This window comes from Macrobrachium rosenbergii, chromosome 56 (genome assembly GCF_040412425.1).
Source record: "Macrobrachium rosenbergii isolate ZJJX-2024 chromosome 56, ASM4041242v1, whole genome shotgun sequence".
NCBI classification, from domain to species: domain Eukaryota; kingdom Metazoa; phylum Arthropoda; class Malacostraca; order Decapoda; family Palaemonidae; genus Macrobrachium; species Macrobrachium rosenbergii.
In genome coordinates this window covers 259,320-277,500 of record NC_089796.1, presented here as the reverse complement: position 1 = coordinate 277,500, position 18,181 = coordinate 259,320, and the positions used below count along the sequence as shown (strand labels likewise).

At 37.0% G+C, this 18,181-nt stretch overlaps 1 protein-coding gene across 1 annotated transcript; it reads right to left on the bottom strand.

Moving 5' to 3' along the window:
• Positions 1-7,502: 7,502 nt before the first annotated feature.
• Positions 7,503-17,438, bottom strand: l(3)neo43 (cytochrome c oxidase assembly protein COX16 homolog l(3)neo43). The gene is made up of 4 exons (XM_067100551.1): positions 17,275-17,438; positions 12,992-13,125; positions 9,974-10,088; positions 7,503-7,788 (listed from the first exon to the last, which is right to left on the bottom strand). Exons 2-4 carry the CDS (start codon positions 13,093-13,095, stop codon positions 7,675-7,677), a joined length of 333 nt encoding a protein of 110 aa, XP_066956652.1. The 5' UTR covers positions 13,096-13,125; positions 17,275-17,438; the 3' UTR covers positions 7,503-7,674.
• Positions 17,439-18,181: the final 743 nt, after the last annotated feature.

Sequence of the window (18,181 nt, the reverse complement as noted above, 5' to 3'; positions counted from 1 at the left end):
TTTTTTATAGCTTTGTAAGTGAAAAAAAAAAAAAAGCTAATTATCTATAATCTGCAGAAGAATAAAAAATATATATTTTTGACATTCCAAGGTCGGATTTTTATAGCTCTATACGTTAAAAGTTAAAAAAAAAGTTGCTAATCATCTATATACAGTCTCTACCACTTGACGGAGCCTCCACCAATTAAACCAGTTCAAAGCTACAAGACACAACTGTGTAACTAATTTTAAGCTCACGCATTCGTCTGCCATAACAAACTAGTAAAACATGCACTTCGGCGCAATCGAGTTTTCTGTACAGCCGCTACAGCGTATAATCAAGGCCACCGGAAACAGATCTAGCTTTCGGTGTAATGCTGTATAAGCCGCGGCCCATGAAACTTTAACCACGGCCCGGTAGTGACCTGTCTTATATCGTTGCCAAAAGCACGACCATGGCTAACTTTAATATTAAATAAAATAAAAATTACCGAGGTTAGAGGGCTGCAATTTGGTATGTTTGTTGATCGGAGGGTGGATGATCAACATACCAATTTGCAGCCGTCTAGCCTCAGTAGTTTTTAAGATCTGAGGGCGGACAGAAAAAGTGTGGACAGTATAAAGTGTGGACAGTATAAAGTGCGGACAGAAAAGTCCGCATAGAAAAAGTGTGCACAGAAAAATGTACGGACGGACAGACAAAGCCGGCACAATAATTTTCTTTTACAGAAAACTAAAAATTGTCCAAATGCAATGTGACAGATTCCCCATACAAACACGAGGAACTAAGACACAATAAAACCCATAACAGATCTCAGTAGTTGTAGAAGTAAAAGTGGTAGTAATAGTATTTGTGGTGGGTACTCGAGCGTGGAATCCGCTGATTTCATTCAAGATTTTGATAGTCAGCCGTTTTCATTCATAATTCGAAAATGTTTGGCTACAAGTCCTCGTTGTGGTGAGATGATTGTCAGACGTTTTTCAAACATGGTGTAATATTAATTATTTGTTTTTTGTAAGTCTTAAAGTCTAAATAACTGTGGTTCATTGTATAATACTTTGTAAAAAGCTTTGTTTATATATATTTATGGTTATGTAAAAACTTTATATATATATATATATATATATACAATATATATATATATATATATATATATATATATATATATATATATATATATATATATATATATATATATATATATATATATATATATATATATATATATATATATATATATATATATATCACACATAGATAATTAAGAAGCTACAAATATCTAATATCCAATTCACACAAATATCTAATATCCCCGAAGGGGAATTTTTAAGCGATAAACGGCTCGGCACCGAAGTTTTTCGATCACTCGACGCAGTGCCTTCCAGCGACTCCAGTCGACAGTCAAACCACTGATTTATCACTGAAAAATTCCGAAAAATTCCCCTTCGGGAATATTCCCGATATTCCCGAAGTTGCGCGAATTGGATATTAAGCGCTTGTAGCTTCATGACTGTATATAAATCACGGTGTGATAAAAATTCCATATATATAATATATATATTATATATGCATATAAATTTCTGACTCACGTCAGGATCGAACCCGGGTCTTTCAATTGAAAGACAACCCAGTCGGAAGATCCTGGGTTCGATCCTGATGCGAGTCAGAAATTTATTTCTGTTCCACACGTGGTTGTGTGTTGATTATTATTATTATTATTATTATTATTATTATTATTATTTATTTTGGCTACAATGCAACCTATTCAGTTCCCTAATCTTCCTTTTGATATAATAATAATAATAATAATAATAATAATAATAATAATAATAATAATAATAAAAATAACTCTGGCCTTTCCAATCAAAAGGGTTTAATTTTTCGCTATTTAATCTCAGTACTAAATAAATAATTCACTTTCCTAATTCACGTTTATGAAAATATAAAAAAATAAAAAATTCTTTTCTTTATAAACTACAGAAAGAATCATGAAATCTCTACGGTGTTCCGTGATTCCCGAATAATGAAACCAATTCTTTTACAAAAATACCCCACTCCAGTTCGCGCGCGAAAGGAAGTGACGTCACGGCTGACGGAAGTTTGTATCCGCATATAAAAAGCGGCTGGGTACCAGTTCAAGGTTATTGGGTAATAGTGGGTTGGTCGCTCCACACACCTCTTCGACGCTCGCTGTCACTTATGTCGAAAGCGTTTCTTTACCCCGCCAAAGTCTTCTTAAGTCTTTCCCATCAAAGTCTTTAACTATTTCCCATCAAAGTCTTTGTCTTCCCTATCAAAATCTTTAACTATTTCCCATCAAAGTTTTTTAAGTCTTCCCCATCAGAGTCTTAGTAAGCCTTTCCCATCATAATCTTTATTGTCTTTCCCATCAAAGTCTTTTTAAGTCTTCCCCATCAGTCTTAGTAAGCCTTTCCCATCATAATCTTTATTAAGTCTTTCCCATCAAAGTCTTTTTAAGTCTTTCCCTTCAAAGTCTTTAGCTATTTCCCATCAAAGTCTTACTAAGTCTTTCCCATCAAAGTCTTTCACTATTTCCCATCAAAGTCTTTGTTAAGTCTTTCCCATCATGATCTTTGTTAGGTCTTTCCCATCAAAGTCTTTGTTAAGTCTTTCCCATTATAATCTTTATTAAGCCTTTCCCATCAAAGTCTTTAGTTATTTCCCATCAAAGTCTTAGTAACTCTTTCCCTTCTACATTTTTGTTAAGCCTTTCCCATCAGTCTTTGTAAGTTTCCCAACAGTCTTTTTAGGTCTTTCCCATCAAAGTCTTTGTTAACTCTTTCCCATCAGTCTTTTTAGGTCTTCTCCATCAAATTCCTTGTACATCTTTCCCATCAAAGTCTTTGTTTTAAGCCTTTCCCATCAAAGTTTTTGTAGGTCTTCCCCATCAAAGTCTTTGTAAGTTTTCCCTTTCAAGTCTTTGTTAGGCCTTTCCCATTAGTCTTTGTTAAGCCTTTCCCATCAAAGTCTTTGTTAAGCCTTTCCCATCAAAGTCTTTGTGAAGCCTTTGCCATCAAAGTCTTTGTTAAGCCTTTGCCATCAAAGTCTTTGTTAAGCCTTTGCCATCAAAGTCTTTGTTAAGCCTTTGCCATCAAAGTCTTTGTTAAGCCTTTCCCATCAAAGTCTTTGTTAAGCCTTTCCCATCAAATCTTTGTTAAGCCTTTCCCATCAGTCTTTGTTAAGCCTTTCCCATCAAAGTCTTTGTTAAGCCTTTCCCATCAGTCTTTGTTAAGCCTTTCCCATCAAGTCTTGTAACTCTTTCACTTCCTTGTAACCATTACTTAAGGTCGTTTGCGGCGTCCCTTCGGCCCGGAGCTGCACCCACTCATTTTTTATATGCCTTTAAACTTTGCGTCCATTCCCAATTCTTCCTTCCTTGGAATTGGAACTAGAATATGAACTTCTGGAATATAAACTTTTGTCCAAAGGCCAAGTGCTGTGACTTAAGAGGCCATTCTAAGCTGAATGGGAAACTGAGAGTAAATTGTGAGTAAAGAGGCCTCAAAGATTTATCAGGAGAAAAACCTTGCAGTTGCACTATGGGACAACTGTCAGGAGAGGACTGAGGATAGTAAGATGGGAGAAAGATAATATGAACAGAGGTACAGTAAAAGGAATGAAAGGGGTCGCAGCTAGGGGTCGAAGGGACTCTGCAAAGAACCTTAGGTAATGCCTACAGTGCACTGTGCGAGGTTCACTGATGCCACTAACCTCCTACAGGGAAATACAACTGTGGGGTTTTCTCCAAGTTCTACCTTTAGATCGTGCTACTTCATCTTGTTTTTTTTTTATTATTTCGTACTTCTTTATCTAGCTGTCCACCCACTCTAACTCCCTCTTTCCACTATTTTAAGCGCTGAATGTCCAAGACTGCCCCAGTGCTTGCTTGACAGTTTAAATTTCTTTAAATCAATCAGTCAATCTGAGGTGCACTGTAAGCATTACTTTTGCAGCATCCCTTCGGCCCCTAGTTGCAACCCTTCATTTGTTTTACTGTACCGCCGTTCATATTCTCTTTCTTCCATTCTTACTTTTCACCTTCTAATAATTGTTTCAGAGCGCTACTGCAAGGTTTTCCTCCTGTTACACCTTTCAAACCTCTTTTACTCTCAATTTCCCTTTCAGCACTGAATGACCTCATAGGTCTAATCTTTTTACCACTTCTAAATGCATTTCTTATGTTTTCTCTTCTTGTGCATGTTATACACATTCAAGTCACCTCAAAAGCTTCACCAGTCTTTTGCAAACACCCTACTGCCTTTCTTGATTACCCTGTGACTTGACCTCTTCTCTAATCCGTATCACTATTCACTGCTCAGTCATCTTGGTATGGCGTCAATAACCTAGATATTGTGATGCCAATTTTATTAACCATACATCAATCAATCATCTTGATTTCCATTTACCATCATAACCTTACTTTTGTTCACATGGCTGTCAACTTTCTCTTGAATAACTTGTACACAATGTCTTCCATCGAACAAATGCATCTCAAGTGTAATCAACAAGCAATCATGTGTGGAACAGAAATAAATTTCCGGCTCACATTAGGATCAAACCCAGGTCTTTCTATTGAAAGGCAAGGGCACTAACAGCTAACCCACACAGTCATAAAAGAAGTTGGATCCAAAGTACCACTGTACCTAAGGCTTTTACCTGCTTACTGCCTAGCATACCAGTGAGTTTTGCACAATTGTTGGGTCGGAAAGTTGGGTAAAACTCAGCGGTATGCGAAGCAGTAAGCCTGCCCAGGTAAAAGCCTTGAGCACAGTGGTCCTTAGGTTCCAACTTCTTTTATGGCCTGAGTGGCTCAGTTGCTAGCACCCTTTCCTTTCAATTGAAAGACCTGGGTTCTATCCTGATGTGAGTCATAGATTTATCTACACCTCAAATGTCTTTTTTACTTAAATCTCTCATTTTCTGCACCCAAACTACTCTGACTGCTTGCATTCCCTCTTCCTAACCTCCTATACGCACAAACACCACCTCAAATTTTACACACTCCTCATATACTGCATTTCTTAAACCCTACACCATTTTTCATACTTTTCCACCTTGCAATATCTTCTAAATCTTTTTTTCATCAATTTCTACTTTAATTACCTTCTAACTTGAATATCTGAGTAACTTGTGTTAACTGTAGTTAGTCACATTTTCCAACTCGAAATAGTACTAAGGTTTGCATCATATAACATCAGAATTGCTTAAAAGTACTGCAGAAACTTGTGTTAATTATAGTAGCAGCCATACTTTCACTACTTCTTCTCTCTTCAACTTGAATTATAAAGGTGTGCTTCATACAACATCACAACTACATAAAATTGTGACTATCTTTTCTACAATGGAAATCTGAAGTACAAGCAGTACACGTACTTATAAAATTACAATGCTTCGATTTGTGACATTTACATCCACAAGAGCTCCAGAACATAACCTCTACAAATATTTGGTTCAGCGACCAGAAGTAAATATGGACTGAATCAATAAAGTGTAATAAAAAGAAGGCACTCTTTGTAATATGTTCCTAATTACTGTCCACTTTTAAAATGCAAGACCCAAGAATTATAAGTAAAACACTATCATCCAAATATAAAAACTTATTACAGGAATAGGAAGCATCATCAGTTGCTATGCTCTAAATGTCTACTACTAACATTAGCAAATACACAGTTTTCAACATTTTGCACATTCTATACATTAATTCTCAACACTGCTCATCCTTTCTCATCCATAAAAGGTTTAAAAGCAGTTTTGATATTTATCTTATAAATGAAATAAGTTAAGTCTGCAATGTGAGTACATCTTCCCTTGACAGGACCTATGAGGTCATTTGGCAATGAAAGGAAAACTGAGAGTATATAAGGGTATTAAAGTTATTACAGGAGGAAAACCTCACAGTTGCACTATGAAACAATTGTTATGAGAGGGTGGAAAGTAAGGTGGAGCCCAGAGAATATGAACAGAGGTACAGTTACAAGAATGAAAGGGGTGTCTCCCCTATTGGAAACTCCTGAAGTAAAACCATTAATGATCAATGGAAAGCCCAGTCCTCTTCAGCACTGGAACCTTGAGGGTAGTTGGTTCAATTTTAAGTCCAGTTCAGCCATCAGGCTTAGAAGTTGATAGATCCCATTTCTAAGACTTTTGAGGTCTCCTGCAACTCATGACACTTCTCTCAGGCTCATAATAATACAGTCCCCATATTACTTTGCAACAATCAAGAAACCTCTGCAACTGATGTCATATTCCTAGTTGACATGTTTCTAACAGCTTAATGCCTAGATCCTGTTCAAGAATGTCTTCCTTGTCCTGATGACCCTCTGCATCAACAATCAAAATATCAATCTTCGCAAAAGCACTGCATCTGAGGTGTGGGCTGAGAAAAGGGTGTTCCAAGTTTTCCTGAAATCTCTTCAACTTAATAAGAGTCGCAAGGACAAGATAACCGTAGCATATGCTAACAGCCGAAACATACAGACAATTTACTTTGGTGCAAATCTATGCACGATGGTCTACCTTTGTGCCAAGTTTAACTAAAACCCCTCTGGCAGTGTAGGAGGATGGTTGCAATGACATGGTCAAGTGTGACACACAAACAGTGGAAAAACACTACTGTATACAGCAAACACTCAACTAATTAGACTTCTCTGCTTATCAGCTACAATATTATTGTGGTTCTGTGCTATGCTACCCTTTATATACAATGCATTTTGTGGATAAATTTCTTGCTGAATAAGTGCAGATATAGCTTAGCTTAGACAAGAAATTAAGTACAGTATAATGGGTTCAAGAACAATGTTCACTGACAAGAGAAATTGGAAGGATTCCACCTCACAACAAAGGTCTCTCTGCATCAGTAACGTCAGTCTGCTTCTTCTAATTAGTGCCCTGGCCTTTGCCTTTCCAGCCATTAGCTAGGACATAAGTAAAATAAAGAATTGTATGGACACAGTATCTTTCAAATTACAATAACTGTACTCTAAAAGACAGTGACCAAATACCAGACATAAATAAAGTATAAATATTCAACCACTTACCTTAACTTTAAAGGTTCCAGGCTCATCTACAGACACCAAAATGGCGAGCGACTTCTCCGCACTGTACTCCTGTAGACGACCCAGCACCTTGACTTTAACGTTACTCCATCTCTCCATGGACTTCACCACAGAAATCTCAGACACTAAGTACGCGACATAGGGAGATGACAACGTAGGAACAGGCATCCTTACGCATTCAGTTTCTCCCGTTTTCTCTATAGCATAAGTCTGCACCCTGAGATTCCAGAGTTGAGCCTCTACGTCGTAAAAAATTATTGCTCGATACACCACCACATGGAATTGAAGTTCAGGAATACCTGCACAGCTTCTCACAGGATTAATTACAAAACACAAACTCACGCAATCTCTTTTCACACAGCTGTTTTCCAGAGAACTTTCAAAAGCACTTTCAAGATATATAAGCACCACATCCACCACTTGAGGTTTATGAAATAAAAGTCAACTGAAAATTCCGAATAAGTTTCTGTATTTACATAATGCAGTAAAAGTACATCAGTCCTTTGTGTTTACATTTCCCTAAAGTTTTCACTGCCAGGAAAAGCTCAACCGCTCCGTAACCACTCATTGGCCTGCAAGAACTCGCAGGAAAAACCACACTTCTCAAGCTTTTCAAGTTTACTGAGCGTTTTCCTTTAAGGTCTTCCCACGTTCTACAGCTTCTAAATACAGCTGGTTGCTTTCTTCCCAGGGGCGAGGGCCTCTTTTGTTTTCCCAGTTTGTGGTGTCGATCTAATGGGAAAACAATTGCATTAATGAAGAGGTGACAGAATACAACCCTATCACGTATTAAAATCAAGAGAATATTATTCATAACATTCTCTTGATTTTAATATGTGATAGGAATAAAATCAAGAGAATATTATTCATAATATTCTCTTGATTTTAATACATGATAGGAATAAAATCAAGAGAATATTATTCACAATATTCTCTCGATTTCAATACGTGACAGGAATTGTATTAAAATCAAGAGAACATTATTCATAATTTGTATAGTGTATTTATACAAATTATGAATAATATTCTCTTGATTTTAATACAATTCCTATCACGTATTAAAATCAAGAGAATATCATGAATAACATTCTCTTGATTTCAATACGTGATAGGAACTGTGAATATTATTCATAATTTGTACAGTGTATTTATACATAACTAAACTTATAAGAATGTTTGGTTCGCATTTCAAATACTATCATAAAACCACATCACTATATAAGAAGCAAGAGAATATTATTCGTAATCCCTAAATTAATATACTGTACAACTGAACTTACATGTATGTTACTACATATTTCAAATACTATCACAAAATAAGTACTGTAAATGTAATGAATTTAATAAGATACTATTGACAGAATATACAGTCTAACAAACAGTATCGCACGAGGTGACAACAGATCAGTACCAGACTTTGAAACTTAAGCCACAAATTGGAGGACAAATATTTAAGAAATCCACACACAGTTTCGGAGCATTGTGTTCCCTCTTGGGTCAGTGTCTCCACACTGAATCAGATACATGATGCTCTGAACTGTAGATGGATTTCCTAAATATATTTTTTATCCAATTTGTGGTTTTCCAAACCACACGAGATGGGCAGGATCACAATACGCTGTTGGAGTTGGGGATTTTTAATGAGATGTAAAATTAGAGCGTACTTGTGGAAGGGGACAAATTTGCCTGCAAAGCCAGTCTTGAGAAAACATCATGAAAACAAACAGTGACAGCTTGGATGCAAGATATAAAACGTTAGACACCTGGTGAATAAAAGTACTGTATCCCATAAACAAACAAGAGCAAATATTTTTATGTTGTTATTTTCATTATTATTCAGATGATGAACCCTATTCACCTGGAACAAGCCCACTGGGGCCACTGACTTGGAATTCAAGCTTCCAAAGAACATGGCGTTCACTAGAAAGAAGTAACAGAAGGTAATGGGAAACAGAGAAAGAAGAGATCAAATTAATAAATAGAAAAAATGTAAGTAAATTATTAAAATACTACGAGAATCGTATTAGGGTAGTAACGCATTACATCTTTCCTTGAACTTCTGAACTGAAGCCTAACAACAACATACTTAGATCTGCATCTGGAGTATTTGGGACAAATACAAATGAAGTTTCCGAAAGATACAGCATCCGGATGCTGGAGAACAAACAGGTCTCATGGAATAAATGACAAATGAGAGGATACAGACCTTGGCAGAAGTAGATGAGACATGAGAGGCAAGGGAGAAATAATTTCACGTACAACCCTATATAAAGATCTCATCTAATGTGAAATCACTGATGAAGATGATGACTGTTCTCATATATTGCAGTGAAGAAACTTTGCTATTTTGTGTCCAACAGTTTGATATGATTATTTATGGTATGAACAGTACATATGAATTTGATATTCATGGTATGAACAGTACATATGAATTTGGTATTTATGGTATGAACAGTACACATGAATTTGATATTTATGGTATGAACAGTACATATGAATTTGAAGTTTAGAACAGTCCATATGCTGGAACCAACATTCATTCAGCACCCGAATTACAATCTTTAAAAATTCCCAAGTGTCATATACTATCTAATTATTATTATTATTATTATTATTATTATTATTCAGAAGATGAACCCTATTCATATAGAACAAGCCAAAAGGGCCCACTCACTTGGAATTCAAGCTTCCAAAGAATATAGTGTTCATTTGAAAGAAGAGATCAGTTATTAAAAAAGAAAAAATAACCTAACAAAACAATCACAAAAGACACATACAAAAATACGGTTAAAATTACAAGGTGGGACAAAGGCAACGGTATAATTACTTCAAAACACACACTAAACCATACTCAAGTCTCCACCCAACTGCATTTCATCAAGCAAAGGGGGCAAATAATGTTTCCTGCTTACTGTACCTCACTAATATCACTATATATTGCTTCTAAGGTGAGGCTGGTTGCTTCTTTCATTTCAACCCCAAGCTTCTCCGCCTCCTCTTTGGTAATGTTTCTGGTGTTACGAAAATCGTACCTGAAAAAGACGGGTGGAAATTACAATCCATAACTCAAAAGTTTTGCAAACATACCATGTGGAGAGTTGTAAAAACAATAATACTAGACACATAACTGTTTCTAAGTTAACTGTTTCTCCGTTACTATGATTTAATGAAAACGGCAAAAGTGAGGGCACAGTGGACTGACAGATTGATTTATAGGTTTTAGGAATACATGCCAAGCACTGGGGCAACTAGGGCCATTCAGCGCTGAAACGGAAATTGACAGCGGATGTTTGAAAGGTGTAACAGGAGGAAAACCTCGCAGTTGCACTATGAATCAATTGTTGGGAGGGGGTGGACAGTAAGAAGGAAGAAAGGGGATATGAACGGAGGTACAGTAAAAGGAATGAAAGCAGTTACAGCTATGGGCCGAAAGGACGCTGCAAAGACCCTAAGTAATGCCTACATTGCACCGCATGAGGTACACCGACGGCACTAACCCCCTAGGGGGAGGGCACAGTGGACGAGTGGTCAATTATGGACACAAGCAGTGTCACAAAGGCAGTTGAGACATCAGGTAAAACTTTGGGCAAAAGAACGACACTAAAGAACAGGTGCTGCTTGGTATCAACTCCCACCATAAAACTAACAAGAAGTTGGACATGGAAACAAAACTTCCAAAACAGAGCCAAAACAGAGAAGGTTGAAGCTATGGCAACAGAACTCCTATCTCAGAATGTTTGTATGTCCTACTAGTGTGTAGCAAGGCATACCAGCCCTGGGAAACATCAAACCTGTGACTGGGGTTATAGCACTGACCTCGGACATGTAACCAACAGCAGGTCGTGGTCAAGAATAGAATAGAATAGAGAATTTAGGCCAAAGGCCAAGCATTGGGACCTATGAGGTCATTCATCGCTGAAAGGGAAATTGACGGTAAGAAGGTCTGAAAGGTGTAACAGGAGGTGGACTTTGCAGTTGCACTATGAAACAACTGTTAGAGAGGGTGGACAGTCAGATGGAAGAGAGAGAACATGAACGGAGGTACAACAAAAGGAATGAAAGAGGTTGCTGCAAAGGCCCATAAGTAATGCCTACAGTGCACCACATGAGGTGCACCAATGGCACTATGGGAAGATTCTGCCATGGGAATCCTGTACACTATATTCACTTCAGCATACTAAAATAAATGAAAAATTCACTTAAGCAATTAAGATAAGTGAAAAATTCACTTAGGTTTGGTAAGATAGGTGAAAAATTCACTTAAGCATACTAAGATAAGTGAAAAATTTACTTAAGCATACTACTCTAAGTGAAAAATTCACTTAGACATAATAAGATAAGTGAAAAATTCACTTAGGCACACTAAAATAGGTGATAAATTTACTTAGGCATACAAAGATAATTGAAAAATTTACTTAATCATACCAAGAATGAAAAATTTACTTAATCATACCAAGAAAAGTGAAAAATTCACATAGGCATAGTAAGATAACCGAAAAATTCACTTAGGAATACTAAGATAAGTGGAAAATTCACTGATGCATACACATAGTTGAAAAAAAAAAAACAGTAATTCCACATACCAGATACATATCTAATAAAACCCCTACCATCACTGCACCACTCAGGCAGTACTTAAAAATTAAAAGCAATAAAAAATGGAAAAATTTTCAAGTAATTTGTATTTTTTCCTACGATGCAAACCTACGTTTTCACTAACAATCGCACAGACCAGGGCAAAATTAATGTCTTACTATACTCTGCCCTAAAAAGAGTAAGAAAAGAGTTAGTTTCAATAACTGAGCAGAAAATAAGCTGAAACATTAAAGACAACGGCCATTAAGTAAAAACTCACTACAGTATAAAGAAGAGAGAGAATGATAAACAAGTTTGCGCAAAGGTAAGGTTCTCACCAACCTAGCGGTCTGAAAACTCGAGCTAGTACAAAAATGGGTACCAGCTCTCGGGCTGGGGGGTAAAACAATGGGCCTATTGACACACTGGCCACGTGTCTTAGGCGAGGGACTTCTCCCCCACTGGCTGTCGGCCTAAGAAACCGGAGTTCAGCGCTGGCCCTACGAGCCTTGCGAGGCCTAGGAGGACTTTAACCTCTTAAACTAAACAAGGCTGCAGATGATGGTCAACTGTTGAATGTCACACAATATATTCTACTTCTTTCATATTAAACACTTCAGATTTTGTGGGTCTGCTGATATCACGACCACATTTTGGGATAAATATGGCAAATTGGTTCATTATTATTATCATTATATTATTATTGCTATTATTACTATTCAGAAGATGAAACCCACCCATATGGAACAAGGCCATCACAGGGGCTGCTGACTTGAAATTCAAGCTTCCAAAGAATATAGTGTTCATTAGGAAATAAGAAGAAGTAAAGGAAAATACAGAAAGAAGGGATCTAACTTGTTAAAAAGACAAAATATTAATAAATTACTAAATACATAAAAATGTATTAAAAACCGTAAGCAGTAAAACTAGCGACTCTTGTTTAAAAGAAAACTACGAGCAAGTGATTAAGGAGCATCGATTACTGCACTGCAACATACTATAAAAATCAGGACATTTTTATGGTAATGTTGCAGTAAATTCTGGAATACACAATTTAGGCCAAAGGCCATGCACTGGGACCTATGAGGTCATTCAGTGCTGGAAAGGAAATTGATAGTAAGAAGGTTTGAAAGGTGTAACAAGAGGAAAACCTCACAGTTGCACTATGAAACAGCTGTCAGAGAGGGTGGAAAGTCAGACGGAAGAAAGAGAATATGAACGGAGGTACAGTTACAAGAATGAAAGAGGTTGCAGCTGGGGGCCAAAGGGACGCCGCAAAGTCCCTTAAGTAATGCCTACAGTGCACCACATGAGGGGCACTGATGGGACATATATGCATTCCTGTAACTCACTTCCATACCTCAACTGAGCGAATTCCTTAAGGCCAAATGATCCGCCAACAATCAGCATGATAAACGGGATCCCAACCCTCACTGATCGCCTCTGCAGAAACCCTCCAGCCATAGCCAAGCGGCTGCCTGCAGATAGCCGTACCTGTAAAGTAAAACACATGAGATATATTGATGTGGGTGCACTCTCTTTGTCACAACTAAGAGTTATGATAGAATACTGTACAGTAAACCCCCTCGTATTTGCAAATATTTAAAACCCCTCTAAAAACACTTAGAACTGCCTATTCTGATGGTTTAAACACAAAAAAAAACCCTCTGACAATGCTTATACCTGAGTATTTTAATAGTTTTATCACAAAAAGTGCATTTACTCATGAAAATATGAAAATATAATTAGTAATATTTCTCAGTGAAAAATACCGCGAACAGGAAAATTTCCCTCGAATAATGGGTATATACATTCCACAGAGAAATTCGCAAATAGGCGAGTCCGCAAATAGTGAGACCATGAATACGGGGTGTTTGCTGTACACTCAAAATAGGATGTGGACAAGGAACAGCAAATCAAGTCTGGTACAGGACAGCACGGTATTATGGCAATTAGCCCTCTGGCCTGGGAAAGTGAAAGCCAGGTAGTTGCATATCCTGACCTCATTTTAACACTAAAACCTTGACCACATGACAGTGGGAATGGAATGGAATAAATTTACGCAAAAGGCCAAGTACTGGGACTTATGAGATCATTCATCTCTGAAAAGGAAATTGACAGTAAAAAGGTTTTAAAGGGGTAACAGGAGGAAAACCTTCCAGTTGCACTATGAAACAATTGTTAGGAGAGGGTGCAAAGTACGAGGGAAGAGAGAAAATATGAATGGAGTCACATGCACATTAAAAGGGATTAAGGGGGATGCAGCTAGGGGCCAGAGAGATGCTGCAAAGAACCTTGTGTAAATCCTACAGTGCACTGCATGAGGTGCACTGACAGCACTACTTCCCCAACATATCACTGGGGGCTTCTTAACAGTTAACTTCACTGTGGGAAGGTTAGTAAACAGAAAACTAGCCATTCTATGATTAGGTTACTGGTCTAAGTTACTGTATGCATAAACTAGTTTTGTTTTCATGTAAAATTACCTTGATCTGCTTCAAAAGCTACCTTTGGTATGTGCTACATGTACGCAAGTCTAAAGGACTGAAAGTGGCTCTTAAATCTAACAATTTCTTTTATTACTGCCTCTTCTCATTTACTGCTATTTCCTTTCTCTCTCCTTTCTCTACCTGTTCATGTTCATTTTAGTACTCAAAATGGTGACCTGAAATACAATTATCTTACTTAATTTTTTGACCTCTTCTTATCTCTCTTCATCTTGTTTTTCATTAATTTATCTTTATATAAAATATTGCTTTGCCTAGCTTCAATAACCATTATGCCCACAGCTGAAAAGACCTGAAAAAAAAGCTCTTCTGCATTAAGGTTAACAAAAAGTGTGAAAAAAGTGTAAACAGAAAGTGTTAGAGAAACCATACACAGAATTCTAAACTTCCCGGGATGCCAAAACCACCCAAGCACATCTTATCATATTAGACTTCACAAAAGTTAGGCTAAGTAAGGTAGGCTGATCATAGCATTCTATGGTTTACCAATCATACTAAATCTTCATACTTTTTGCATGAATTTTGGGTACAAAATCACTAAAACCTGCCTTGGTTGGACTAGCATACTGTCATGGAATAGAATGGGATATAAAATTTAAGTTCAAGGCCATGTGCTGGGACCTATGAAATCACTCAGCGCTGAAGAGTCCTCAAGGTTTGAAAGGTGTATCAGGAGGAAAATCTCACAGATGCACTATGAAACAATTAGGAGAGGGTGGAAAGTTAGATGCAAGATAGATAATACGAAGGCATACAGTAAAAGGAATCAAAGGGGTTCCAGCTTGTGGCCGAAGGGACGCTGCAAAGAACCTGAAGTAATGCCTACAGTGCACTGCATGAGGTACACTGACGGCACTAACCCTCTGCGGGATAGCCATACCAATAGGATCAGGTCACACATAGGATGCTGTGAGGCACGTCAAACAAAGGGAACCACCCTAGTAAATCTGAATACTACGGCAAATGTAAAGATGGTCGCATGAAGAAAATATTTATTAATATAATTTTTTGACCAAAGAATACTGAAATGTTTGTATATACAGTGGACCCTCGCCTATTCGTAGTTCCAGATTCACGGCTTCAACTATTCGCGGATTTCTCTGTGGAACATATATGCACATTATCCGTGGAAATTTCACCTATCGCAGTATTTTCCATAGAGAAATATTCACAAATTACTGCATTTTCATACCATTTTCGTGACTAAATGCACCTTTTGCGATAAAACTATTAAAATACTGTATTCAAGTATAAGAATTTTTAGAGGGTTTTTTGGTGCTTTGAGCTATCAAAATAGGTAGTTATAAGCATTTTTAGGGGGGGTGTCAGTATTCGCAGATTTTAGCTATTCACAGAGGTAGTGGTACTCATCCCCCATGAATACTGGGGTCGACTGTAATGCAGTAGAGGTGGGTTAATTTGGGAAATGTACCGAGCTAATGAGGAATTTGCCATCCTTTGTTTATTTTTTACTTTCATCATCAAAGGGTTGGTATTAGACATGGAGAGAGCTCTGCAAGACACCATGGTTAGTACCAGACCCTCGGGGGTAAAAATAAAAACAAAAAAACCGCAAATTTCTCATTGTCTCGGTGCATTTCTCAAATTATCTCGCCTCTACTGCATTAGCCTATATACTACTGTACACCCATTTCTATATTCTTTAGTCAAAAAATTATATTAATAAATGTTATCTTCATGCAGCCATCTCCTATACCAGTCGCAAGGGGATGTGTAAAATATAATCAAAAGACAGTAAATATCGTAAATATAAATACTGTAGCAGTAAATATCTTAGTAGGGGACTGGTGGGAATCTGGCCATGGTAGTAATGTGCAATACTACCCAAACCCTTTCACGGTCTGGCTAGGGCTGTACATCCTATATTAGGGTAAGGTGTTGCGACTGTCCTTCAATATTTCCCTTCACCTAACCCAAATAATACCCAGTTTCACACTATGGTCACCTTGGCTTTGCCATCACCAGTAGGTATACATTAGTCAATGGCAAGGTCATCAAAATTAAAATCATTTAAAAAAAAATCAGGCTACTGTATGTTATATTTACTATATTTATTTACAGTACACAGTCTAGATTAGGCCCATGGTGCCGCTAACTAAACCTTTGGAGCTGAATACGGAGCGAGGGGTCAGGACTATTCTAGGCCTAGGAAGCATTTCTGTAATAGGCATTTCAGAGTGCATATTCCCTCCGAAATGCTTGCGACAGAAATGCCTACTAGGCCTACAGTAGCCCTACTTTAGGAAATATAGGGTGAGCCTGAGATAATGAAGAGTAAAAAAAAAAAAAGAAGGAAATAACAAGACTACGAAAAAGATAAAAATTCAGTAGGCCTAATTGTAAGCTGGACTATACAATTATTATAAATCTAGACTTACATGCCATAGGCCTAAAGGCAAATTAAATTTGGGAGCCTACTAACCTTGCCTATTCTCCAAAGTAAGTTATATCAAAATGGATTAGGCTAGTTTAAATTGGCAAAAATGACTATGTTAGGCCTAAGCTACTTCATCAAATCTAAGGTGAGCTTACGACAATGAAGCGTAAAACCAATTGAAGGGCAGAACTAGGCCTATGACGATGATTTCGAAAAAATTATGGACCTAATCGAAGGTTAACTATGCAATTATTCTAAGAATAGACTAAAATAAGTCTACAGGTATAACTGCTGTGAATTCAGGAGGCCTACGGGTCCCGACCTGGATCCGCACCTGAAAACAAAACTGTCAAAGATTAAACAAGTCAGTAGGCCTAATCTAAACGTCAAATACATAATGATTCCACACCTATAAGCTAATAACATAGGCCTAAAGGTAAAATTGCTGTGCATTCGGGAATCGTACCGGTCCCGATCCGGACCGGCACCTGAAAGCAAAACTGTCAAAAGGTTGAACAAATCAATAGGCCTACTCTAAACGCATAATACATAATGACCCCACATCTATAAGCTAATAACATAAGCCTCCAGGTGAAATAAATTCGGGCAGGCCCTACCGGCCCCGATCCGGATCCGCACCTGAAAAAAAACGTCAAAATCCAATGGCGAATTTCTCACTTACGAAAGACCAAAGTCGCCTCCATATACAGCGACATTCGTCGCGAATTAACGACTTACCGAATTCGAATGTCGTGGTTTAGCGACAACTGCGTCCCAGCGGCGAAAAGACGTCGGTAATTAGGCCTACTCCTGGTCAATTTCGGGGGTGTTTTGGCCCGGGGGGCGCACGACTTTAAGGGGCATTCTACAGTCGCCTCCTTAACCGTGTTTACATTCCACCACTTGGTAGTGTTTGTTATGATTATTTAACTCGTATAGAATTTTATATCAATATTCTGAGATATTTAATAGAAATTTGTCGTTTAGATTATTAATTTTAATTATCAAATATATATTTTTAATAAAAAATTTCGGTAAAATAGATTTTAAAACGAAATAACTAGGTTTAAAAAATTTTGCATGAAAGAAAACAGCTCCATTTGGTATGTTTCATTTATATAAGCATTTTAAGCTATTTTAATACTTTTAATTAAATTAAATACTTTATATCATTTGTAGTACGTATTAGAACTCATAAATATCATTTTATAGCTCAAATATTTAAAAAAATAGAAAAAATGTTCAAAATCTTTACGTATGAAAAAGAACAGCTCCATTTGGCCTGTTTAACTTCCATAAGATTTTTAGGTTAATGTTTTAATGCATTTCATTGAATTACACATACTTCATATTATTAGAATTACTTACTATAAGATATGTATATCTATTTTATAACTCAAATCATTTAAAAATTCGAATGAATTAGGTTTAAGAAGTTTACGTATGAAAGAAAAAAGATCAATTTGAACTGTAAGCGGACTCCGTTGGAACTCGTTTCTTGAATTGAGAACCCAAGCGAAGTTTAATTACAATTAAACTTCTTTCTTACGCACAATTAAACTTAGTTTCGAGTTGATAAGACTATTTAGTGCACTAATAATCGCAGTAATTCACTATAGTATTATTTTTCGTCAAAAACTGCAAA